The sequence below is a fragment of the Symphalangus syndactylus genome, chromosome 12 (genome assembly GCF_028878055.3).
Source record: "Symphalangus syndactylus isolate Jambi chromosome 12, NHGRI_mSymSyn1-v2.1_pri, whole genome shotgun sequence".
NCBI classification, from domain to species: Eukaryota; Metazoa; Chordata; class Mammalia; order Primates; family Hylobatidae; genus Symphalangus; species Symphalangus syndactylus.
The window spans coordinates 39426579-39453124 of record NC_072441.2 but is presented as its reverse complement, the minus strand read 5'-3'; the positions used below and the strand labels follow the sequence as shown (position 1 = coordinate 39453124).

Sequence of the window (26546 nt, the reverse complement as noted above, 5' to 3'; positions counted from 1 at the left end):
ATTCTTTAGCCGTAATAATATTGGCTTTATATATCTGAGTGGTCCAGTGTTGCGTGCATATATGTTGACAATTGTTATAATATATTCTCATGCTGAATTGACCCCTTTGTTATTATTGAATGACCTTCTTTGCCTCTTCTTATAGTTTTTGTCTTGAAATCTATTTTGTCTGATATAAGTATAGGTATTCTTTTTTGGTTTCCATTGGCATCAAATAACTTTTTCCATTCCTTTATTTTCAGTCTACTTGTGTCTTTATAGGTGAAGTGTGTTTCTTATAGGCAACAGCTCCTTGGGTCTTGGTTTTTTTATTCATTTAGTCACTTTATGTCTTTTTATTGAATAATTTAGTCCATTTATATTCACTGTTATTACTGATTGATAAGTAAGCACTTACTCTTGTTATTTTGTAATTTGTTTTTTGGTTGTTTTGTCATCTTCTATTCCTTCTTTCCTTTTAGTGAAGATAATTTTGTCTGATGGTATGATTTAATTTCTTGCTTCTTATTTTATGTGTATCTGTTATATGTTTTTTGACCTCCGATTACCATGAGGTCTGCAAATACTATCCTATAACCCATTATTTTAAGCTGATAACAACTTAGCACTGCTTATATAAACAAACAAGCAAAAATAAAACTAATAAAAACACTACACTTCAACTTCAAGGCTTTTTGTTGTTTCCATTTATATTTTATTGTACTGTGTCTTGAAAAGTTGTTGTAGTTATTATTATTTATTTATTTATTTATTTGAGATGGAATCTCACTCTGTTACCCAGGCTGCAGTGCAGTGGTATGATCTTGGCTCACGCAACCTTCATCTCCCAGATTCAAGCAATTCTCCTGTCTCAGCCTCTCGAGTACCTGGGGCTACAGGCATGAGCAACCCCGCCTGGCTAATTTTTGTATTTTTAGTAGAGACAGGGTGTCACCATGTTGGTCAGGCTGGTCTTGATCTCCTGACCTCAAGTGATCCACCTGCCTCAGCCTCCCAAACTGCTGGGATTACAGGCATGAGCCATCATGCCTGGCCTAGTTATTATTTTTGATTGGTTCATCTTTTATTCTTTCTACTTAACATAAGAGTAGTTTACACACCACAGTTAAACTGTTATAGTAGTCTGTGTTTTTCTGTGTACTTACTATTCTCAGTGAGTTTTGTACCTTCAGATGATGTCTTATTATTCGTTAACATCCTTTTCTTTCTTTCTTTTTTTTTTTTTTTTTTTGAGACGGAGTCTTGCTCTGTCACCCAGGCTGGAGTGCAGTGGCCTGATCTCGGCTCACTGCAAGCTCCGCCTTCCCGGGTTCACGCCATTCTCCTGCCTCAGCCTCTCCAAGTAGCTGGGACTACAGGCGCCCGCCACCACGCCCGGCTAATTTTTTTGTATTTTTAGTAGAGACGGGGTTTCACTGTGGTCTCGATCTCCTGACCTCGTGATCCGCCCGCCTCAGCCTCCCAAAGTGCTGGGATTACAAGCGTGAGCCACTGCGCCTGGCACAACATCCTTTTCTTTCTGATTGAAGTACTCCCTTTAACGTTTCTTGTAGGATAGGTCTGTTGTTGATGAAATCCCTCAGCTTTTATTTGTCTGGGAAAGTCTTTATTTTTCCTTTATGTTTGAAGAATATTCTCACCATATATACTATTCTAGGGTAAAAGTTTTTTCTCTTCAGCACTTGAAATATGTCATGCCACTCTCTCCTGACCTGTAAGGTTTGCACTAAAAAGTCTGTTGCCCAGCACATTGGAACTCCATTTTATGTTATTTGTTTCTTTTCTCTTGCTGCCTTTAGGATTCTTTCTTTATCCTTGACCTTTGGGAGTTTGATTCTTAAATGCCTTGAGGTAATCTTTGGGTTAAATCTGCTTGTTGTTCTATAACCTTCTTGTACTTGAATATTGATATCTTTCTCTAGGATTAGGAAGTTCTGTGTTATTATCCCTTTGAATAAACTTTCTAGCCTATCTCTTTCTTTACTTCCTCTTTAAGCCTGATAACTCTTAGGTTTGCCCTTTTGATGCTATTTTCTAGATCTTGTAGGCATGCTCCATTCTTTCTTATTCTTTTTTCTTTGTCTTCTCTGACTGTGTATGTTCAAATAGCATATTGTATTAGCCCGTTTTCATGCCGCTGACAAAGACATACCCGAGACTGGGCAATTTGCAAAAGAAAGAGGTTTAATGGACTTACAGTTCCACATGGGTGGGGAGGCCTCAATCATGGTGGAAGGTGAAAGTCATGTCTCACATGGTGGCAGACAAGAGAAGAGAGTTTGTGCAGGGAAACTCCCATTTTTAAAACAATTAGATCTCATGAAACTTACTATCACAAGAACAGCATGGGAAAGACCCACCCCCTGATTCAATTAACTCCCACCAAGTCCCTCCCACAACACATGGGAATTATGGGAGCTACAAGATGAGATTTGGGTGGGGACATAGACACAAACCATATCACATATCTTCAAACTCACTAATTCTTTCTTCTGCTTGATCAATTCTGCTATTAAGAGACTCTGACACATTCTTTAGTATACCAATTGCATTTTTCAACTCCAGAATTTCTGCTTGATTCTTTTTAATTATTTCATTCTCTTTGCTAAATTTACCTAATAGAATTCTGAATTTCTTTTTTTTTTTTCTTTTTTTTTTTTTTGAGATGGAGTCTCGCTCTGTCGCCCAGGCTGGAGTGCAGTGGCGCAATCTCGGCTCACTGCAAGCTCCGCCTCCCAGGTTCACGCCATTCTCCTGCCTCAGCCTCTCCGAGTAGCTGGGACTACAGGCGCCCGCCACCATGCCCAGCTAATTTTTTTTGTATTTTTAGTAGAGACGGGGTTTCACCGTGGTCTCGATCTCCTGACCTCGTGATCCGCCCACCTCAGCCTCCCAAAGTGCTGGGATTACAAGCGTGAGCCACCGCGCCCGGCCCTTTTTTGTGTTAATTTGAATTTCCTCAAAACAGCTATTTTGAATTTTCTGTCTGAAAGGTCACATATCTCTGTTTCTCCAGCATTGGTCCCTGGTGACTTTAGTTTGTTTGGTGAGGTCATATTTTTCTGGATGGTCTTGATGCTTGTGGATGTTCAGCTTTGTCTGAGCATTGACGAGTTGGGTATTTGTTGTACTCTTCACAGTCTATGCTCGTTTGCACCTATCCTTCTTGGGAAGGCTTTCCAGGTATTCAAAAGGACTTAGGTGTTGTGATCTAAGCCATATCTGTATTAGGGGGCACCCCAAACTCAAGAATGCTGTGGTTCTTGCAGGCTCATAGAGGTACCACCTTGTTGGGCTTGGATAAGATCCAGATAATTCTCTGGGTTACTGGGCAGAGACTTTTGTTATCTTCCCTTACTTTCTCCCAAACAAATGAAGTCTCTCTCTGTGTGTGCTGAGCCACCTGGGGCTGGGGTGGTAGGGTGACACAAACACCCCTGCAGCCACCACCTCTGGAGCTGTGCCAGGTCAGACTTGAAGACAGCACAGCACTGGGTCTCACCCAAGGCCCCCTGTAACTACTAGCTAGTACCATCTGTGTTGACTCAAAGCCCTAGGGCTCTACGATCAGCAGGTGATAAATCAGCCAGGTTTGTGTCCTTTCCTTCAGGGCAGCAAGTTCCCCCAGGCCCTGGGAATGTCCAGAGATGCCATCCAGGATCTAGGGACTCAAGTCAACAACCTTAGAAGTCTATCTGGCGCTTTACACTACCATGCCTAAGCTAGCACTCAAACCATGAGACACAGTCCTTCCCACTCTTCCATCCACTTTTCAGAGGAAGAGGAGCCTCACCCTGTAGCCACCACCACCACGGACCCAAGAGGAGTACTGCCAGGCTACCACTGATATTCTTCTCAGGCCTAAGGGCTCTTCAGTCAGCTAGTGGTGAATGATGCCAGGCCTAGGATTCACCTTTCAGGCCAGTGTGCTCTTCTCTGGCCCAGGGCAGGTCCAGAAGTGCCATTCAAGACCCAAGGCCTGGAATTGGGGCCCCAAGACCCCTCTTGGTATTATACTCCACTGTGGCTGAGCTGGTACCTGTGATGCAATACAAGGTCCCCTTTGCTTTTTTGTCTGCTTTTTTCAAGCAGAAGGAGTCTCTCATCGTAGTCACAATAGCTGGAAATGTGCTGAGTCTCACCTGAAGTCATCACATCTCAAAGTCTCACCCAAGGCCCACAGCATACTATCTGGGTATCACTGCTGGTTATTCAGGGCCCAGGGGCTCTTTAGTCAGCAGGTAACAGGTCTTGCCAGCTCTGAGTCCTTACTTTGAAGGTAGCAGGTTCCCTTCTGGCCTAACATGTGTCTAGAAATGTGGTTGGCAAGCTAGGACTTGGAATGGGGGCCTCACAACTGTGACCTGTGCCCTATCCCACTGTGGCTGAGCTGGTATCCAAGATGCAAGACAAAGTCCTCCTTATTCTTCGCTCTCTTCTCCTCAAATGGGAGGTAGGGGTCTCTTTTGGAGCCACAAGCTGTGCTGCCTGGGTTTGGGGGAAGGGTGATGCAAGCTCTCCCTTAGCTGCCCCAACTGGTATCTCAGTAAGTCACATGCCCTTAAAATCTACCTGCTCTGAGCCCAGCTCAGTGCCAGGACTTGCAGTCCTTACAGCCGAGACTGCCTTTTAAGTTTATTTACATCCCCAAGGCACTTCAGCCCATGGTGGTAAGGCTTGCCAAGCTCTTATCACTGGGATGGGTGATTCTCCTCTGGCTAGGACAGGTCTGAATGCTTCCTCCATGGGTGGGCATCTCTGCTGTGACAGGGCAGCACTGTGTTCCAGGCAGTCTCCCAGTTGCTGTGCTCTCCCTCTCCCAAGAGTACAGATTCTCTGCACCATGTGGCTGCTGCCAGAGAATGGGGGAGGGGTGGTGGCAGTGATTCAAGACTGTCTTTCCTACCCTCTTCAGTGCCTCTTTCAACGATAGGAAGTTAGAAACTGGTACTGAGTGCTCACCTGAATTCTGATTCTTGTAAAGGTTCTTTTTTGTGTAGGTAGTTGTTAAATTTGGTGTTCCTGAAGGGGGGGATGATTGTTGGGGATTTTTATTCCACCTTTTTGCTCTGCCCCTTAAAAAACTTCTTGGTGTAAGGAACCATTAATAATTTAGACTGGGTGGTGAGGAAAGGTTGCTAAGAAGGTAGCATTTGTGCTGAGACCTACATGCCAAGAAGAAGCCTAGGTGAGGGGAAGGGGCATTTGAGGCAGAGGAACGCTAGTGCAAAGGCCCTGCAGGGGAACTTGCTTGGCTTTTTCAAAGAAGAAGAAAAGGCAAGTGGAAGTATAGTGAATGAGGGTGAATGGTAAGAAGTAGGCAGGGTCCAGGACCTGGGTGCCAAGTAAGAAGCTAAATCTCTACTTTGACAGCAGTGGGACACCATTGGAGCCTTTAACCCAAGGATCCATATAGTCTGATTTACATTTTTAAAGAATCAGTTTAAAAATGTAAAAGGGCGAGAATGGAAACCAATGATATTTTGGTTATCTATTGCTATGTAACAAACAAACCCAAAACTTATTTCTTTAAAATTACCATATTGGTTTGCCCACTATTTTGTGGGTCAGGAACTATAGGAAGGACTCAGCTGGGCAGCTCATCTCTGGTTCACAAGACATCAGCTGGGGTGGCTGAGGCTGGAGGATTCACTTCCAAGATGGTTTCTTCACGGACAGGTGTAATGCCCAAGTGCTCCTGGTCCTTTCTCTTTCTCCACGTGGCAACTCATTCTCTAAGGCCTATCCATGTGGCTTCAGCTTCTCACAGTCTGCTGGTCTCAGAGTAGTTGTACTTCTTACATGGAAGCTCATTTCTAAGAGAAAGGATGGAGGAACTCCTAGCCATTACTGCACGTGGAACTGGTACCACATTGCATTGCTTCCTCCTCCACATTCACAGGTCAAGAGCTCACCCAGATCCAAGAGGGTGGAGAAATAGACCCCACCTATTAATGGGGGAGCAACACAGTCACATTGCAGAAGGGCACATGGAGTGGGACATATTGTTGCCGCCACCTTTGGAAAATACAATATGCTGTAAATGAGGAGGCCATTCTGGTAACTCAGACAAGGGATGATGGTGGTCTCATCTGGAGGTTTGCTCTGGAGATGAGAAAGGGGTAGATTCAGAATATATGAACAGAATACATGGAAACAGCAAAGCAGTAACAAATGCATCTGAGTATTTGTTAATTGTAGTTTATAAGATTACATGGATGAATATTGCCCACCACCAATGAAGTAAGTCACAGATATATCTAACCTATTTGTAGGACAAATGGATCATTGTCTTGTTTCAGAATATGCTTTGTTTTAAAGCGTCAGTTGTTTAGGGCAGGGAGTTAATGAGGCCTGGATAGGGCTATACAGTGAGGTTAAAGTACGGACCTGTAGACTCTGAGATCCAGGGATTGCTCTGTCCTCTAACCAAGGGTGCTTTAGAAAGTAAAGGGGGGGGGGTCTAGCCACAGTACATTTTCAAAGGCTTCATGGAAACAAGTGCATTTGATGACAGAAAGGCTTGAGCAGTTTTCAGTTCACACATGTGGTTACTTGAGGAGACAAAGGTTTTAAGGTATGAGAGCCAATGTACCAAAGTGGGTATATGAGAAAGGGTTTTTGGGGTGACAAAAATGCTGAAAGCTATTTATCTACTTTAACATGAGGGAGTAAAACAGAAACTTGCCCAGAGTCACCTAGTGAATTCATGGCAGAGCTGGTGCTAAAAGACATGATTCCGTGGGATTCTTTCCACAGTATCACCTGCCATTCTTCCCAGAGCATAGCTTTGCTCTGTACTGTGGTCATACTGAACCACTGCTATTGCTCAACTGACTTTCAAATAGTGCCAGAAGGCTGCAAGAAGAGGTTGTGAACAAACCAAGACTGTTCCCTCTGTTGGAAAACATAACTCTAAAATATGCTTTGCTAATTTTGACTCAGTTGCATCTCTTTGTGGAGCAGACAACACATATGTTCATATGAAAAAATAGTCATAGTGAGACTACTTGCTGTGTTGCTAAATGTCCCATAGAGTATTTCTTAAAATTCATGGAATGCCTAAGATTCTGAGATCACTCTCTCAGTTCTAAAATCTCTACCAAAAAACAGCTCAAGGCCACCAGGGTCTTTTGGATTGAAAAGCAAGAACAACCCAAGGTCTTTAGTGTGCATGAGAAGGTACATATATATTATAATGAATATTTCTATATGTGACTTCTATTTCATGTATGCAGATGCATAATTTTTGGTTTGTTTTCTCAATATTTAAAGTGGGCAGAGCTCCATTCTGGATGTAGGTAAAACTTACATGTTCTAAATATCATAATTTTATTCTCCACTACTTTTAATTTCTTCAGTTTTTTTCTGTAGCTAAACAAAAGACATAATTTGCTTGTATTCATCTTCTTTATTAACTGAACACACTTATTGTAAATGGAATTGGCACTTTCAATCACCCTCATTGTATTTACCAGGATGAGATTAATAACCCAAAGATTCAGTGTTTTCCCATACTAGGTTCTGTTTCACATTTGAGCTTATTTGGACAAATACTACTTTCCTGCACACTGAAAGGATCTATAAAATATTGCTCCTTGATCTCTGCATAAGAAGCGATTTGTTGGACTCCAGTGTTGGAGGGCAATACTTCAGGCTTGATGCTTGGGAATGTGTAAATCTTGCCTATGGATTTAGATGTCTGTTCAACAAGATTGCACCACAAAAACCTCACACCTTTATTATGTTTCACATGTTACATTGCACTGACAAGTTTAACTGCATCCACGACTGGGCCAGGTGGTGTTTAAATTCTCAAATACCTTAACATTTGAATGCCTCAGGCAAGAAAACTGACTGTTCAGAAGGCACAAGCTGTAATATTTCAGGCAAGTCAAAATCAGAAGTGAAGGCTTTTGGCCGTAGATTTTACTAGTGCATTTATATTAACCTTTATGCATTTCCATAAGGCTTTAAAACCATTGCTTAGGCAGTATTTTTCTGTGGGTCTTCATTAAGGTATGGATATTATTTAATCTACTTGGAAAAATCCCTTCAGGATCCCAGGAGCTGTCCCCCTCCATTCCTTTTAAAAGTACTTTCTCTTCTGCCCAAAAACTCAAGTACTCTCTTAACTAAGTGCAGACTGAAATATTTCACTATGGATTTGAACAGGAGCCAACACTGATGATGAAAGGAAAACTTCTCCCTATAAAAGGTTTATTGTCAGCGCTTTCTAAAGATGAAGATGCTTCTGAAACAGGCTACCGACATTTTCACAAACATTGACACAGCCTTCTCAACCTCTCCTAGACCTATGATTTGGGTCCCTTTCTTTTAGGAATGCTCTGGACCTTTAACCTTCTGAATAGCCAACTCTATATAACTGCTCCCTCCCCCATCAATATAACGTATATTATAAAAAGGAAAGGGGGATGGGGTAGCTTGGCCCTCACGCTATTGGAAAAGTACTTGAAATTCCTTGCATTCCTTTGCATTTAACAGCATGTTTACCTAATCACCGGCTTATTAGGATTAACACAAGTCATGCTTCAAGCTCATTTAGTGAAAACAAACTGACTCCTATAGACTCAGATTTTTCCTGATAACAGCCAAGGGTAAATTTCTAAGTAGTTCTCCTAATTTTTAGGAATGGTATTGGGAAAATATAAAGTTTTAAACAAGCAAGTCTTTAGAATACATTAATTATATTCAATCTTGCCCATGGATCTGGATGTGGGCAGCCTGAGTTACAGACTACCTCTTTACATTAAAGGGTTTCTCTACTAAAGTGACATGCCCACTAACCTGGTGATTAAAATAATAAATTATTATAGCCATCTCACAGAGTGATGGAGACCCTTAGGCTTTACATTCTGATGAACATAAAGCGCTGTTTTCTTAAATCACAAATTTAGCTTCAGAATCTTTCTTGTGCTTCATACAATGTCGTGTTCAATACATGTTTTTTAAACATTACTTTACATGCAAAGACTTTACTGAAAGTAAAGGTATAAAAGCAATCACCTCATTTTAATAGCTTAATTCACTGCTGTATCCCAATAAGTCCTGTTTGAATAATTGAGTACGTGAGCTAGGTTGTTCCTAATGACCTTGGAGCACCTCTAAAAATACTGAATGGCATACACTCGGATATTAGGTAAATATTTCTTTATTAAATGGTTAATTCCATAAATAAAATCTTTTCACCGAATATAAAATTAAAATCATTTACAAATTATTCCAGTATTACATTTCCCCTCCCTCCCCAAAAGCTACATTTTGATAAATAAAACATTCAGTCTTAAAACACCTGATTTCTGTTTGCAGTTTAGAGTGCAGATAGCTGCCTCTCACAGACACTCATGGAGTGTCCCCCTTCAGGAAGGGATGGAATGCCCTCCCATTTACTTTTGTCAAAGGATGAATAAAAGCTTTAAACTGTCCAACTAATCTTATTATCTCTTTTACGACTGTAGAACCCCAAAAGGAAAAAAGCCTAGAGAAAATATGCTTAGCAAATAATTTACAAACAGAAAACAGAAAGTCATCAACACCACAAGCTTCAAAATGAAGCAGTAACATGTGCTCCAATACTATGAAGCAAAGTATTCTCCAATCGTGGCTGCATTAGTGTCCATCTGCACCAGCACCCTTGGCAGTTTTGAAATACCTTAATGCTCCTCAAGAATGAGCAAGGCTTCCTTTCTACAATGAGTCCCATCACCCACACCGCCCCCACCCATTTTCTCCATGATTCTGATTCTGACACTCTTCTCCCTTGTTTGTCTAGGTGTGCCCTGGAAACCCAGGTAGCATTTAGTCCCTAAATTTGTGAATGTCATTGAACAGCCTGTAGAAGGGAAACGCTGCTTCATTGGCATGCGGGCAGTTGTAGTTGCATTTGCAGGACTGGATCATCATGACGTTCTTGGAAAATGTCTCCCCATCTTCGCAGCGGAACCGCATCTTCACAGTCCTGGTCAGCTGGGGCGTGCAGCATCGCCCGTCCACGCAGGAACCGCAGTACTTGGGCCGGTATTTCTTCACACTCAAACATCCAGCGTAAGTAAACCTGACTGGTTCGGGGGATTTCTTGGTCTTGCTGCATTTCTTGCCCTTCTGTAAGAGAGAGGAGAGAAGGAAAGTTAGGGGTGATATTTCTCTTTCTTCAAAAAGATGTTCACATCCCACCCACCTGCCAGGCAGCAGTCTACACGTCCCTGAAGGAACTTACTTTCAGGCTGCTGTACACTGGCTGTCCACAAGGCCGCACCTCACAAATCCGGGTTTCTTTCACAAGGCGGCACTCAGGGTTGTCATTGGTAACTCGTGTGGAGATACCAGTTCCACAGGTCTTTGAGCACTGGGACCACGAAGTTGTTTGAACAATACATTTCTGGCCTTGTAAAGGGTTGTATAGGATGCGAGGCTCCATTCCAAAAACTAGAGAGACAAATAAGAGGGAAGACTTCTCAGAGGCATACCGACACAAACAGGCTCAAGTACTCATTTCTACAAAGCTTTAGACCAGAAATGCATCTCACTACAGTGTCTGAAGTGCTCAGTCTCCACTTACCAGGGAGCCGCTTCAGTGAGCTGCCTTTTCCAACTGCAATCAATTCATTGTTTCTCGTCAACTCCACCTCGGAGGCATCGAATCCCAGCTCCTTGCCAAGGAGGTCGTCCTGGTCCTCCACGGGGTCCTTGATACTATCCTCGTCACAGACCCACTCCTCGCAGCACTGCCCGGTAACTTTGACCAGCCGAGGGTTGGGACAGCCCAAGTTGGGGAGAGATAGTTCTTGGGGACACAGAGGAATGCAGCCCACGGCGCCATCAATACATGTGCACTGATGTTTACAGTTGGGCTGGAAACTTTCGCCGTTTTGGTAGATTCTGGAATTATATTCACAGGGTCTGCCCTCTGACTGAGCTACAAAGATCACCAAAAGAGAAAGGTAGAAAGGGATAAAGTTAAGATTCCAAACCACCGCCTGAAACTCATACATATTTTCTGCTGTTAAATTCAATTTATGGTAAAGTTCCTACAATTCCCCAGAGACTCCAGACCAGAACAATAAGTTAGTCAGGAATCACTTTTCCGTATGCACTTTCGTTGGGCCCAGACACACTGAATTGCATTCCAGACTGCTGAAATCATGTGCCTTTCTGCCAAGCTACCAACAACAAAGCATCACCATACATGGTCTCAAAATTACTAAACTTCTGGACTATGGGGACTAGTATTTTTTTTTAAAGGGGCCAAACCACAAGCATCTTACCTCTGCAGATCCCCTTCAGAGCGGTGGAGCTGGCGCCGAAGTTGCATTCCAGCCCCTTGGTGTGGTCGCAGGGCTGCGTTTTGCTGCAGTCCTCGTTGAGCTGCTTGGCGCAGACCTTACAGCAGCCGCAGCCGTCCCGGACCAGCCCGACTCCCGGCGCGCACTTGGGCGCCTCCAGGGGGCAGTGGCAGGCAGCGGGGCAGGTGGAGAGCGCCTGGAAGGGGGAGAAGAAACGCGTGAGACTCAGCGCGGTGCGCAGGAGGGGCCCCGCGGCTGCCCGCAGGAAGGGACAGGGGTCTCCGACCCTGTCGACAAGAAGCCTCTGATCTCGTCCAGCCCGGCCACCTCGGAAGGCTGCTCCCACCAAGAGGTCCCGACACGTCTTCGGGGGGAGGGGGAGAGTGCTTAAAGAAACGGCTACCCGCAAACGACCGCGAACTTTTTAACTTTTCCTGCCGCGGGCAATCTGGGACCAGGGGAAGGGGCTGGAGAGCGGACGGGGAATCGGTGGCAAAGGGAGAGTCCAACTCACCAGCCTGGTCAAGTGGAGAAGGGTGACGACTAAGGCGAGCGCCCTGGCGATGCGGGAGCTCATTGTGGCGCGCAGGAGTAGCCCGGGGCGAGCGCGGCGACGAAGACGCCAAGCTGGTGCGCAGCGGGGTCGGGGTAGCGGCGCGGTGGGCCCGGTGGGCAGGGAGGCGAGGGCTGGGCGGCGGGCGGGCGTCTTTCGCTCGAGGTCCCGGCGGAGAAGGCGCGGAGGGTGCGGGCGCTGCTCGGGGGCGCTCTCGCTCGCGGTCTGCCCAGGCGCCCCGGAGCCCGCCTTTTATACGGGCCGGCGGAGGCGCCGCGTGTTGCAGTGACGTCGGCTCTGTCTGCGCGTTCCAGAATTCTCAAACATCTCAGGAATGCTGGTTGGCGCGGGCTGCTGCCAAGCGCCTCCCCTGGCTTCATTGCACCTTTGTGTGTGTGTGTGTGTGTGTGTGTGTGTGTGTGTGTGTGTGTGTGTGTCCCAGACCCGTCAAGAAAACAGTTCGTTTTTTCCACCTTAAATTACGACTTATGTTGGGAAGGGTTCTTTGGGGCGTGATGGTGGTGATGGTGGTTGGAGGGTCGTGAGGGGCGAGGGGAGCCAGTTCAGAACTTTGCCTGGACTGGGTGGGTGGGAGGACCTGAGAGGGAGGAACAAAAGTCGTTTTGTTTTGTGATGCTAGTTGACCGGGCAGCCACTGAAGCCCTCACCCGGGAAGGCAGTGAGCTGTTTGCTTGTTTACAGCGAAGGTGAGAGGCAAGTTATCTGTTCAAAGAGTAGAACGAGGAAGAGGAGTGTGTCTCTGAGCCAGGAATATTTGTGGACTTCAAAGAGGCGTGTTCGAAACAAGTCCCAAAGCTTTGGCATGATGTTTATTAGCAAAGTTCAGTGAATTGCAAATTAATACCCACAGTGGCATTTATGAATGAAAAGGCGGGGGGGCGGGGGGAAACTTCCCCATCGTCTGGCAAATTGCCAGGCAGAGGTCTCCCCCACTCTTCTAGCCCTTCCCTCTTTTGGGTATGTTGTACTTGTTTGTTTTTGGAGGTTCCCACTTTAGTTCCAGCCCACTGCCTGAGTTGGAAGTCCAAGAGGAAACGAACGCGGGGAGTTCTCCGGGAGGCTGACTTATACTTCCTCACGGATGCAGGAGACCGGGTAAGCCCTTCCCGCCTCCCTCCGCGGGCAGGAGGCTATGCTAACCAAGCAGCCAGCCAGAAGTGCAGGGGACCACTGTGGAGTGCTTTGGCCTAAAATCATCACCTGCAAAGACCGCAAGGCCAAACCAGATTCCAGGACCATTGTGCCCTATGAATCTCTGGGAAAAGCAGACTCCTTCAAGCTGGACGTTTTGTGGGGTTGTTAACTCCTTTCCTAGGGACCACTAGAAGCCTCCCATTTTAAATGAATTGCAATGCCCTTCTCTCCAAGTACAGAAAAGAGATTTAGGATGTAATATTTTGCAGTAAAAATGTCAGCAGATTTTAAGATCCTGTTCTACCTGCAACACGCTCAGTAGAAGACCCCACCACAAGACAATTTACTTGAACATCACCAATACCATTAGTGTGATTGATAAACTTTCCCTGCAAGTTTCAAAAACTTTTTGCATAATTTTAATAAAAATTATCATGTGAGACTCATATGCTCTAGGATAACTACTTATCCTTTTTAATGTTTAGGGCTGTTCAGACTTCATAATTTAGCAGTCTTGCTTAAAAAGGCCCTTAGTGCTAATGCTGCCTTTCCTGATAAGCACAATGAGAAGCTGTCAGGATGAAAACACAATCCAGTGAAGAGAACTCTTGCAGGGAGCTCAGTTTCATTCATTCCAAAGTGCCCTTTCATAAATGGAAGCAGCATTTGCTAGAGGGAGTGGGATCTCTAAAGCTCTGTTGGAGGGTTAGGGGTGGGAGACTTTTCAAGACAATGGATTGTCAGGTGTTATGCAAATACAGTGAGGAAAGTGTGGGCCCAACACGTACACAGGTTAATACATCGATTATTATTTACAAAACACTGTTTTTCCTGCCTTATCATTTCATTATTGTTTCCTTCTTAAGGAAGTGACTGGGAGGCGGGAGGGGGGAGGAGGGGTGTAGGAACAGTACGGGTTGAACAGAGGGAGATGGTAGAAAGAGAATGGAGAGGAGGGTTCCTGGCTTCTGTTGTGGCGTCTTTTCTATTTGACTTCATGGTTGTAAGTATTTCCAGATGGTGAATCAGACACCAGACGTAACAATATTTCCATATTTGGGTATAGCAGTAGCCTGCGTTTTTAACATTTTTCTGCCTGTTATCCAACCACAAAGCATTCTTGACAGCTTCAAATGTTGTTAAATATAGATTTAACTTCTCTTCCCAGAGCAGGAAATTCTTTGGAATTCCTTGTTTTTCACGCAATCTGTCTATCATGATTTAAAATAAAAGCACAGTGGATCATCCAACTGGCCGTATATACCTTAATTGGAGGTTGGGGATGGGGGACGGCAGAGATCCAGTCTGCCGCACTGCGTTCAAACACACGCCATTCCAGAGATTCCTTTAAAATCACATTAAAGTTTTTTTAACAAGGGTGTGTGGGTTTGTTTCTGGACTTCAACTGGGGAATCTTGAGGATGAGTTTGCCCCAGAGGAGAAATTTAGAGAACCTTACCGTCAGCTGCCCATTTAAAGCAGGGGGTGTGTTGTGGGATGGGGGTGGGAAGCTGGAGCAACAGGGCCAGGAGGTGTGGGAGCGGGAGACACTAGAGTAACCTATGTGCACAGCCTCTCCATATACCATGTGCTGGTGCGCCTGCTAGTAATCGACGACATTAGGCAAGAGAAACAGCGGCTCCTCAAGTCCTGCCCAAAGACCGTCCAGAAACCCCAGCCTTCCGTCGCCTTCTCGCCGCCTCCGCTGGAAGCCGCAGATGAGTCCAAGTTGACGGACAGGAGGCGAAATGTGCAAATGTTTATGGGTAAGTGTTGCTTCGGGTGCTAATTCTGTATGGCTCTTTTGCTAGTTTCTCCTTCACCCTCCCCATACGGGTGCCCCAGGAGGAAATAACGGACTGCCTTGTTTCCTTGGGCTGCCTTGGGTTGCAATCCACGGAGAAGGGGCTACTTGTCTTCTGCAGCTCCTGGCTTCGGGCTGAGCGATGGGGACGTCTCTCACCCGCTGCTGCCAAGGAATTTTAGGTTACCTAATGAAGGGCTCACTGTCTGGCGGCAACCGAGAATAATAACGGTAAATCTGGCGACTCCGGTTTCCTAGCCTTAGGAAGGCTCTCAGACTAGCGTGCATCAGAGTCGCCTGGAGGGCTAGTTAATGAATGATTCCTGGGTCCCACCCCAGAGTTTCTGATTAGTTACATTTCTAGCAAGTCCCCAGGTGATGGTGATGCTGCTGGTCCGGAGATCACACCCTGAGAACCACTGCCCTGGACGACCGGAGTGCCTGTAGTAGGGGTGTGTGTGTGTCTTCATAGATCCTCGTGTGCACACCCAATCTCACAACTCCACTCTTCAAAGCCACCTTAATGAAAGGTGCGCCCCCGTACCATCCCATTTCTCTCCTCCACCATTTCCCCGCCCCCATCCCCTTGGCTTGATAGCCAGGAGAGCCCCAGGAAGCCACGATCCTGGTGGCTGCGGCAGGAACTGGGTGGCCGACGCGCGGAGAGGGCGGTCGGCTCCGGGACCCCTGCAGAGGGAGCGGAGAGGGTACGCACGGCGGGAGGGCGCGGGACCCGAGGCATCCGGACGCGCTTGCCCGGCTGCTACAGCCGCCCCCTGCCGGCCACCCCGCCCGCGCGCCCACAGTCACCGCGGTTGCCAGGACTCGAGGTTTCCGGCGGTGCGCGGCGCAGGACGTTTCCAGCCCCGGCCCATATTTGGTGAAAGTCTTTCAGGACTCCGTCATCTAGCTTCGGGGGGCGGTGGCGGCGGGGGCGGCGGTCCTGCGACCGGGCCTGGCAGCCTTGCGGCCGCCGCGTTCCTGAAAAGTGCGCCTCGGCCGCCCGCGCCCAGGCCTCCCTCCGCTCGGGACCCCGGAGCGTTGCGGGCGGCGGGGTAGGCCCAGGCAGTTCGGCCCCAGTCTTCACCCCTCTGAGGGCCGAAGTCCGCCCTGCGCTGCGTGGGAGGCGCGGAGGGCGCCGCGGCCCAATTGTGTCACTTTTCCCGTCCGCCCCCCTGTTGACTCGTCCTCCCAGCGGGGCAGCGAGCTGCCGTGCTGTGCCAGACGTAGAGGGTGCGTCCGGCGCGAGGGTTTGGGTCTGTGTGTGTGTGGGTGGGGGGGGGGGTGCGGGGGGGATGTTCGGAGGATGGCGTTTGCGTGGTCACCAAGCGCACCCGAGAGCGGGACGTGGAGCCAACTCTGGGGAAAAGCCCCGAAGGGCCTGGATTCCATTATCCCCAGAAGGGACGCATGGTAAAGCTGGCTCTCGATTTCTCCTGGGCTCCCACGACCCCTTCCCCTCTTCCTCCTCGAGAAGTTCCGCGTGTGGGGAGCCCTGGATAGGAAGTCCTGGCTCTGCCATCAGTAGCCTGTGGCCTTGGGGACGCTGCTTATCCTCTAGGGACCTTGCCTCCTTCTCAGTAAATTGGGAAAGGAGGCAGCAAGTAGTAAAGCCAGAGCAGCTCCTTTCAGGGCCAAATCTCATGTCATCCCCTCTAATAATGACAGAAATTAACACATTATATAGGGTTCACATAGGTTGGGCATCACTTTAAATGCCTTCTATGTATTGATTCCTTTAATTCTCAGATGCCCCGTTGAAGCAGGTCATCTTGATAACACCATTTTCTTTTTCTTTTTTTTAATTTTATTTACTTATTTATTTATCTATTTATTTATTTTTTATACTTTAAGTTTTAGGGTACATGTGCACAACGTGCAGGTTTGTTACATATGTATACATGTGCCATGTTGGTGTGCTGCACCCATTAACTCGTCATTTAACATTAGGTATATCTCCTAATGCTATCCCTCCTCTCTCTCCCGACCCCACAACAGGCCCCGGTGTGTGATGTTCCCCTTCCTGGGTAACACCATTTTCTATCTAAATGAAGAAATGGAGGCATGGAAGGTAAGTGACTAGCCAAAGGTCACTCACTTAGCCGGCAGCAAAACTGGATTTGGGCCCAGATCATAAGGTCTCACACTTAACTACTGTGCTATACTGCCTACTCTCCATCTCTTACCTCAGACATTCAGGCCCATCCTCTTCTCCTGGAAATTTACCTTTATTTAACTCTATCACAGCTTACCCAAATAGTCTAGGTGAAATGCATCAGATGTAAAAAATAGTTGATAAATTACCTGAAGCTGTGCTAACCCCTGAGAATTGCCTAATGTACTGGCTCTTAGGAAGGAGGGAGAAAGGGAGTGTTGTATTTTAACAGAAAAGGTCTTAATGCAGATACATTTATAGAGTGGTCTTTAAGCACCTTGGCAGGCTGGTGGGGAAGATATTTAGGACCTCTGGGGTTCTTTTGACACCTCATAAGCCACATTGTTCAGGCAATCCCTACTTCTGGAATAAGGCTTGGCCTGGTAGGAATTGAATTTGTCATTGAGATAAAGGTTTCAGCATCACTTACTTGATGGTTCATCTGTCTGGGTGTTCATTGTGGACCCAGTCTGTTTTTGTTGTTTTTTTTTTTTTTTTGTAACATGGTCTAGTTCTGTCACCCAGGCTAGAGTGCAGTGGCATGATCTAGGCTCACCATAGCCTTGACCTCCTGGGCTCAAGCCATCCACCCACCTTAGCCTCCTGAGTAGCTGGGACTACAGGCGCACGCCACCACATCCAGCTAATTTTTGTAGAGGTGGGGTCTCCCCATGTTGCTCAGGCTGGTTTTAAACTCCTGGGCTCAAGTGATCTGCCCATCTCGGCCTCCCCAAGTGCTGGGATTGCAGGTGTGTGCCACTGCACCAAGCTCCCTGTCTGTTTTTAACCTGTTTTCTCCCCAACTATGTTATAATTAATTTTACATATATATATATATATATAAAATAGAGACGGGTTTTCACCATGTTGGCCAGGCTGGTCTCAAATTTCTGGCCTCAAGTGATCCACCCGCCTCAGCCTCCCAAAGTGCTGGGATTACAGGCATGAGCCATAGCGCCTGGCCTAATTACCCATATATTTGAGGACAGTGTATTTACCCTTCTCTGAATCCCAGATTTATTCAGAGCTTGTGATGTGTCATGGCATAGTGCTAGGTACTGGTGACATGAAAAAGAGGATTTTAATATTGAACGTCCCCCGGAGGACTCTAAGGTATGTTGCAGAAGTGGGTACATAAATGCTGTGTGGATACTTCACTGCCAGAGAGGAGTTAGGGGGAACAACTAATCTAGGGCTGAAAGGATGAACAGGAGTTTGATAGCAGGGAAGGACACTTGAGAGGAAGGGAACAGGGCCTTGACTGGGCGTAACAATCAGTCTGATGCACTGGACCATAGGATTCCTTCTGAAAACTGGCAAGAGATGTCAGTTGGGACCATCTGCAAATGACCTTGCTGTCATGGCATTGGAACTTTGCAGAGTGAGCCATGTGAGCTTTTTGCCTAGGTTTCCTTGTCTATAACAGGATTCTCCCAGCTCAGAGGACACACACTCAAGTGCCTGCAGGATTCAACCAGGTAACACCATGCCATGACTCAGGATTAGTGCTGGCCGATATTTGGCCTCAGCCTTGGGAACCATGGGGACACTGGGACCATCTATGAGGGACTGAATGGTTACTAGGTGAAAATGTAGGTTCATTGTTTGCCTATTTTCTCATTTTAAAAAGAGATACTAGAGATCTGAATTTTTATGTGAAGTCTTCAAAATTTTAAAATGTTGGCAATTAATTACAATGTTAAAATGCCATCTAGGTTAATCCTTGGAAAACCCAAGAAGACAATGTCTGTGGGTGCCAGTTATGATCTCCGGACTGAATATCTGTAAGAATCTGTCCTGCTCCAGCATTCTGTAACTCCCAGCCACCCCTGAAATTGTAGGGAACAGCACCCTGGGCTCCATTTAATTGTCAAGTTGACTAGACTTTATTTTGTTCAAGAATCAGGGCTGCTACTTACCTTTTCGCTGTAGGAATTTATAACCTATTAACAAAATTGGAATTGGCTTTTTACAAATTTTCTGCTTCATCTACTCTCCAGCCACTACTCTGTCTCCCTCCTTCCTGTCCTCCTGAATTGATGTTGTAAGCAGCTGGCATCGCCTTGGCAATATGATAGGAAACACTTTTTTAGGGCATCCGTATCCCATGGGAACTCTTATCTGTTTATTTTCTCCACTTGGCATCTATCCACAGGAAGCCAGCATTCCTAACTCCCTTACCTTACAGAACTTCTTGTTTTGTGATAACACAGAAACATTTTATTGGAAAGGACTGGAAGGAACCTCTCCCACCACACCCTGCAATCCATCTTCTAGAGATGATTGAGTAATATGAAATATAATAATTATAAGTCATTATCAAATGGCTTGGCTCCAGATTGAGAGAATCAGCAATTAACCTCTGCCTTTCGTGTTTTATTTCTGGAGATACCTGTCTCTTAACCGACCACTAACATCACACATAGCACATCCAGAATTTAGAAAGGATTTGCTCTGGGCACAGTAGATGAGCACACAGATTCTACAGAGAGATTGAACTGATTTATTTGTGACAAATTTTTGCAAGTCTTGGGAATTGAGTGTAAGGGAGTATTCAAGCAGTTGGACTTATTATGTGAAATAAGACATTAGACATATTTACTTCTCAGCCTGATGCCTGGCACATACTAAATGCTTAATAAATCACAATTATTCCTACTGCCAAGCACCACCGTTATCTTTACTTTCACTATAATTAACATAGAATGAGCTAGTCTTATTCTCTAGAGAATACTTTCTATTCTTTAGAACTCTAGTTATAAAGTCAATAAAATTCTTTGGTATATGGTATATAGATGATATGATCAAAAGGATCCATCCAGCCGGGTATTCTGGCTGCACTGAGACACCAGTGACTAAAAAACCACTCAAATGGGCTTACCTCTCATGGCACTGGGACTTTGCCTACAGGCAGTGGTGAGCCATGTGAAGTTTTGCTTTGGTTTCCTCATCTATGAGGTGATAGGATTGCACCAGCTCAGGAGTGGTGCACTCAAGTGCCCCAGGAATCAGAGAGGTAAAAAATGCCATGCCTGAGCGTTAGTGCCGGCTGACACTTGGCCTTAGCACTTGGGAGACATAGGGATAGTTGGAAGCATCTATGGGGCCTGGGCTTTGCCTCCCATTGGCTAAATAGTTAGTATACACAATCTCATCTGATCTTTATAAACAACTCTGTAGGGTGAGTATTTTATTTCCAGTAAAAAGATGAGAAAATTGAAGCTTTGCTAGATGTCAGTAATTGGTACAAGGGGGCAGGGTTGTTAAGGTAGAGCAGAATACCTGTTTCAAAGACCATTCCTTTCAGGGAGAGCATGGTATTTGTCCTTCATGAAATCTGCCTTAAAGTTCAGGAAGTTGCCTGCAACTTCTTGACTTCCCCTTAACAACTGACTGTGAATCTGTCACTTAAATATTGTTCTAAATGTGTCTTTAGCTTGTGTTTTCAGTAATTGTGGCCCACAGTTTCTTAAAGAGAGTCTGGTAATAAACAAGTTAAACAATGAAAAAGGGTTCTCTCCTTAGGGCCCTTGCCTGAGCTTGTTTCTATTTCCTCTGGGAGGAAAAAAGAAAGAGATGTGTCAGAACAGAGGTGGAACTTCTCAGAGATTGAGAGATCCGTCTACTGTAACTTAGTCATCGCCATCAATTTTGTTACCTGAGGCAGGCAGAGCTGCCACCTCCCACAGCTTGTGGTTATCCTCACAACAGAGTTACTAAGCACGGAGCCCTCCAGGCCCCTGCCAAGCACGCCCTGCATGTGCCTTACGCAAGGTGTCCCTGAGCATTGAATGTTGGGTGGGGTGGGGTTGCCCAAGGTTATGGCAATAAAGAAAAAACATAGTGCCAGGTGCTTCTCTGAAATCATTTACCCATTCTTTTATAGTTAGGTTTTGGCTTTCAAAAGCCAAAAAAAAAAAAAAAAAAAAAAAAAAGCTTATAAACAGTTCATTCTAAAAGGACAAAGGCAATATGTATTGTATGCTTAAAATTTCCAAGGCTCTGGAAAATGTCTTTGGGAGAATTAGAAAGTGTAGACTATATGCTAAAGCATTGCAGACCCAGAAGATAGATGATTCAGTTCATTCTAATAAACATGACATGTATGGCATGCTGCATGCTAGGCAGCAATGCAAAGAGGAATAATATATGGACTTTGCTTCATGGCTCTAGCTGCCTAGGAGAGATGCAGATGCTTAAACAGATAACACAATACTGTGGATTAAAGTTCTAGAAGCAGTGCAGCTTTGGGAGTACACACAAGGGATGTCCAACTCTGAGTCTCACCCTTTAAAGATCTGAGGTCTTGTTAGTGTGTATATTTTTATGGATGAGAGGGATTGGGCACAGTTATTCCCTAACATACACATTCCCTTTGAAGCTGGGGACTGCAAGGAATGTGCACATTCCTTAGAGATTAGAAAACATCTAGAAGCGAGAACTTTCAGGTGAGCCTCTTAAAATGCATTGATTACAGATGGGACCAACCCTTTGGGTGCTATTGAAAATTCTTATCATTATGGATCCTTCTTTCAGAAGGGAAAAGAGAAGGGAAGTCACATTTACAGGGCACCTGCCATGGGCCAAACACCTTACAGGTTCATGTTCAGGAGAGCCCTCTGAGATGAGCTTTTTGACATCTTTCTAAGCTTAGGGAATGAAGGCTCAGAGAAGTTAAGCAACTTGTCCAGGATTAGAGAGTTGGAATGTGACCAAACAAGGATTCTAATCCAGGCCTGTCTGACTCCAAGTTCTGTCCTCTTTCTACATTTCTGCTACACAGTCCTGATTCCTTGAGTTTTCACTCCCTTTATGAGTGTTTGCCATTTTTCTCTCTCTCTTTTTTTTATTGTTACCACCACTTCGCCTTTATAGAGCCAGCCCTTTACACTTTCCTTAGCACTTTCAGATGCACTGATTTGAAGTCTTTGAGCCACTGATGACTCTTTAGCTTTTAAAAGGAGGTACAGATTAAAGTGAATGGGATCATTGCCATCACGTGAACATTCCTGTCACCATCAGTTTGATCAGAGAACAGGCATGGTGATAGCCTGCACTTATCTTTGCTTCTTTGCTAGGCACTGGGTAGAATGATTTAGACATATGGAATCTAAATCATCTGTTTTCCAGGGACAGATGACAGATTCCAGAGGAAATGGTGCAGTATAATTAAAAATAACTAAGGAAGTATGATTTTCTTATTTTGTGGTTGAAAAATGGATGGAAGTTGCCACGGGCAGTCTGAGGCTGCACTAGAGTACTATACTGTAACCTGGAAGACTGCTTTGAGAAGGAAGTTAGATGACTATATGAAGAAGGTGTTAGATAAGTGCACTGAGGTGTGTGTGTGTGTGTTTGTGTGTGACAGTGTGTGTGTTGGAGAGGGGAGGTTAAGGATCAGAGGTATGGAATAAGCAAGGGAGAGAAGGCTCAGAAACAAAAATGGAAAATATCAGGCATCAGGAGAAGAAAGGCCGAACTCTTTGTAGAGGCTTTGAGGCCACGTGGTAGCAAGAAAGAATGCAGGGGTCAGAGGGTACACTTGCTGTGGTGCGACTCAGGTTAACCACCTAATCTCATGGGGCCTCAGTCTCATCAGTGGTAAAACAGAAATAATAATATCTCACAGAATTATTGGGAGGATTGAATGAAGTCTTGTTTCAGCTCTCCAGAAACTGAGATGTGCCCTACAAATGTTTGTGATCAGCGTCAGCTTGGTTTAAATCTGAAGCTCCTGGAGAGCCTTTAGGAGGGGAGGGTCACATTCTGTGGTGAATAGAGAAAGTCAGCAGTCACTGTGAGCATGGGGTATAGCAAGTGATAAGGAAGAACTGACTTAGCAAGACTAGGTTGTGGAAATCACGAGAAGCTGAAGAGCAGCCGTGAATTAGGACATTCTCAGGGATTCATTTCTTGTTATCACCACTAATCCAGACTCCCTCCACCTTTCTTTCCTCTGGGCTTTCTGCACTTTCATTGCTCTGCTATTTTGAATAGAGGAGAAGTCCTTGTGTCCCATTTCAGGAAAAGCAACTAGAAAAGGCCAGCATGCATAGCTGGGCCATCCTGCAAATGCTTTTTCCAAGAGCTGCAACCCTGAAAGCTGGGGCCAGAGAAGGAGGTGGAGGACGAAGATGGGGTTGGAAACAAACTCAGGGAAAACTTCTGAAGTGACAGAAAGTGAGAATTGAGACAATTTCTGCCTGAAATCACCTCTCCAGCTGTTAGTCATTAACCCACCTGGAACCACATGCAGTTAAATTAGCACCATGTTGGAAAGCTTAGAACATGAACCACATCCTAGGGCCAGGTTTTGATCCTTTGTAAAGGCTTCTCTTTTGGAACACAATTTGGTGTCAGTACATAGGAACTAACAAGTGTGCTGAGTTGTGAGTCATCAGCAGTCTGCTTTCTTCCAGAACATCATGGGAAAAGGATGGGCAGACTGCTTCAGATAAAACCTGGACCCACTCAAACTCTCACTGTAGACTGGAAACAAAACAAATCGACTTTAAAAAGAATGTTTTAAAAATCTAATTGAACTCAGAAAGGAGACATAAGCCTCTGTTCTTTGGTTTCAATGTGGATCTGAAGTCTTGTTTTGTTTACTGTTCAGTCTTCAGGCAATTGCATCAGGTGTTATTTACAACTCAGTAGATTCTTGGGGAGTTCACACGTGCCTTTTAAAGCACATTTGTGAAATGATTGTACCATACTAGGGTTTGGGGATACAAAGATGACAGACGTGGTCCCTGACTTTGAGGACGACACAGTCTAAAGGAGAGCTTGCGTAAATAGTGTGTATATAATGAGTGACTTCATAAAGGTACAGTATACATGAGCTGCTTTAGGAGCCCTGCCTGAACACTGCCCCACACTGGGGTGAAGTCTTCTTGTCACACTGGATGGTGCTGCTCTTGAGACTTCCAGTGCTTCCTCCATAAAGCTTGGAAGGGTAAGCTGTGTTTTTCTCGCTTGGATATAATTTATTATGCTTTGGACATAGCATCAGCAAAGACTTGAGGATCCTTTAATAAGGATCCCTTAATTATGAACTCTCATTCATAAGGAGTTACATATTTTTATTTTAAATGTCTTTGCTCTTCCCTTTGGTAAGCAATCTAGACTTCCTAATGTGCATAGCCTTTTGGGTAAACGTGTGTCTTCTGGTGTTCTAATGATAGCTAGTGGATGTGTGAATTATATTCTTGGCCTTACTTGAAATGATGCGAGGTTTCTGTTGTATAGTGTTAAAGATGAGCCTGATTATTTGAACCCCTTCCCTAGGCAGTGGGCACAGTGGATAAGAAGGGAGAGCATATTAGGTAAAATGACAGCGCTCCAGGATTCCATTACATTTAGTGGCATTTTGGGATATTGTTTTATTTGATTCCACTGTTGTTCATGTTGTGCCATCTGTCTTTATTTCCTTTCCTTTGTTTGCTTTGGGTTTAATTTTCTTTTATTTGTCTAGTTTCTTAATATGGAAGCTGAGGTCACTGGTCGAAAACATTTTCTCTCTATTATAAGCACTTAATGCTATAAATTTCCCTCTACTCCTGCTTCAGCTGCATCCCACATATTTTGACATGTTATGTTTTTATTTTTAATCTGTTTAAAAGACTTTCTAATTTCATTTTTGATTTCTTTTTTGACTCAGGTTATTTAGAAGTGTGTTATTTAGGATATTTGATATTTTCCAGGTATGATTCTGTTATTTATTTCTAGCTTCATTTTATTGTGGTCAGAAAATACACTGTGTTTGACTTGAATTCTTTTATACTTCTTGAGACTGGTTTTACGGCCCAGAATATAGTCCATCTTGAAAAGAATGTCTAGTCTGCTATTGTGGGTGGAGTGATCCATACATGTCAGTTAGGCAAAATTGTTTGATAGTGTTAATTTTTTTGTCTACCTATTCTTTGGCTAATTGAGAGAGGAATATTGAAATCTCCAACTATAATTATGAATATGTCTATTTTTCTTTTTAGTTCTGTTAGGTTTTGCTTGATGTATTTTGAACTTCTGTTGTTAGATGGATAAACATTTAGAATTGCTATATCCTCTGGATAAATTGACTCATCTGTGATTACTAAATGACTCTTTCATTTCATAATTAGTCTGTTTTCACGCTGCTGATAAAGACATACCTGAGACTGGGCAATTTATAAAAGAAGTTTATTGGACTTACAGTCCCACATGGCTGAAGAGGCCTCACAATCACAGTGGAAGGCAAAAAGGAGCAAGTCACATCTTACATGGATGGCACCAAGCAAAAAGAGAGCTTGTGCAGAGAAACTCCCATTTTTAAAACCATCAGATCTTGTGAGACCCATCACTATCACGAGAATAGCAAGGGAAATACCCGCCCCCATGATTCAATCATCTCCCACCAGGTCCCTCCCACAACACATGGGAATTATGGAAGCTACAAGATGAGATTTGGGTGGGGACACAGAGCCAAACCATATCATTGATGGTTAATTTTATGCATTAAATTTGACTGGGCTACAGGGTCCCAGATGTTTGGTTGAACATTCTGAGTGTGTCTGTGCGGGTGTTTTTGGATGAGGTTAACATTTGAATCAGTAGACTGAGTAAAGCAGATGGTGCTCTCCGATGTGGGTGGGCCTCATCCAATCAGCTGAAGGCCTGAATAGAACAATAAGACTGACTCTTCTGTGTGAGGTAATTCTTCCTGCCTGATTACCTTTGAGCTGAGATGTGAGGTTTCTTCTGCCTTCATCTCAATCTGACACATTGATTCTTCGTGGATTTCAAGCCTGCTGGCCTTCAGGCTGGAACTACACCATCAGCTCTCCTAGGTCTCCAGCATGCCAACTGCAGATCTTGGGGCTTGTCAGCCTCCATACTCACATGAGCCAATTCCTTGTAATAAATCTCTCTCTACTTCTACACATACACACATGTACACACATGTACACACACACACACACATATATACATACATGCATTTTTCTGGTTCTGTTTCTTTTGGAGAACCATAACTAATCTAGTACAACTTCTTTATCCCTAGTAATATTCTTTGTTCTGAAATCTAATCCCTATTCTAGTACTCTTTTGATTAGTATTTATATGCTGTTTGAAAAATCCTTTTGCTTTTAACCTACTTGTGTCTTTATATTTAAATTAGGTTTCTTATAGCTTGGGTTTTGCCTTCTTATTCAATGTGACATTCTCTACTACTTTATTTTTCTTTCTTTCTTTTTTTTTTTGAGATGGGGTCTCACTCTGTCACCCAGGCTGGAGTGCAGTGGCGCGATCTTGGCTCACTGCAACCGTCACCTCCCAGGCTCAAGCCATCCTCCCACATCAGTCTCCTGAGTAGCTGGGACTACAGGTGTGCACCACCACACCCAGATAATTTTTTGTAGAAATGAGCTCTCACTATATTGCCCAGGCTGAACTCCTGGGCTGGAGCAATCCACCCATCTTGACCTCCCAAAGTGCTAGGATTACAGGCATGTGCCACCTCACATGGCCCATTCTCTACTTTTTAATACTGTCTACCTTTTCTTCCTTTTGGGGATTGAATTGTTTTATTATTCTCTAGTA

The 26546-nt window shown here is 44.7% G+C and overlaps 2 protein-coding genes across 2 annotated transcripts in view; one reads left to right on the top strand and one right to left on the bottom strand.

Annotated features, from left to right (window-relative positions):
• Positions 1 to 9154: 9154 nt before the first annotated feature.
• CCN1 (cellular communication network factor 1) lies at positions 9155 to 14254 on the bottom strand. Its single transcript, XM_063624251.1, has 5 exons — positions 11818 to 14254; positions 11286 to 11499; positions 10580 to 10936; positions 10238 to 10446; positions 9155 to 10122 (listed from the first exon to the last, which is right to left on the bottom strand). Exons 1-5 carry the CDS (start codon positions 11878 to 11880, stop codon positions 9820 to 9822), a joined length of 1146 nt encoding a protein of 381 aa, XP_063480321.1. The 5' UTR covers positions 11881 to 14254; the 3' UTR covers positions 9155 to 9819.
• A 1393-nt stretch (positions 14255 to 15647) lies between these two features.
• The window catches only part of DDAH1 (dimethylarginine dimethylaminohydrolase 1), a 270534-nt gene continuing 259635 nt past the window's right edge, over positions 15648 to 26546 (top strand). The window contains exons 1-2 of the mRNA XM_063624255.1: positions 15648 to 16048; positions 16814 to 16886. The gene's annotated coding sequence lies outside the window, so the exon portion shown is untranslated. The remainder of the gene's footprint in view (positions 16049 to 16813; positions 16887 to 26546) is intronic.

Excerpts from the sequence above, each read along its gene's own strand:
- CCN1 (XM_063624251.1), bottom strand. The coding sequence starts at position 11,880 with ATGAGCTCCCGCATCGCCAGGGCGCTCGCCTTAGTCGTCACCCTTCTC. Across the intron at positions 10,937-11,285 it reads TCTGAAGGGGATCTGCAGAG|CTCAGTCAGAGGGCAGACCC; the intron begins GTAAGATGCTTG and ends TGATCTTTGTAG. Across the intron at positions 10,123-10,237 it reads CAGTGTACAGCAGCCTGAAA|AAGGGCAAGAAATGCAGCAA; the intron begins GTAAGTTCCTTC and ends TCTCTCTTACAG.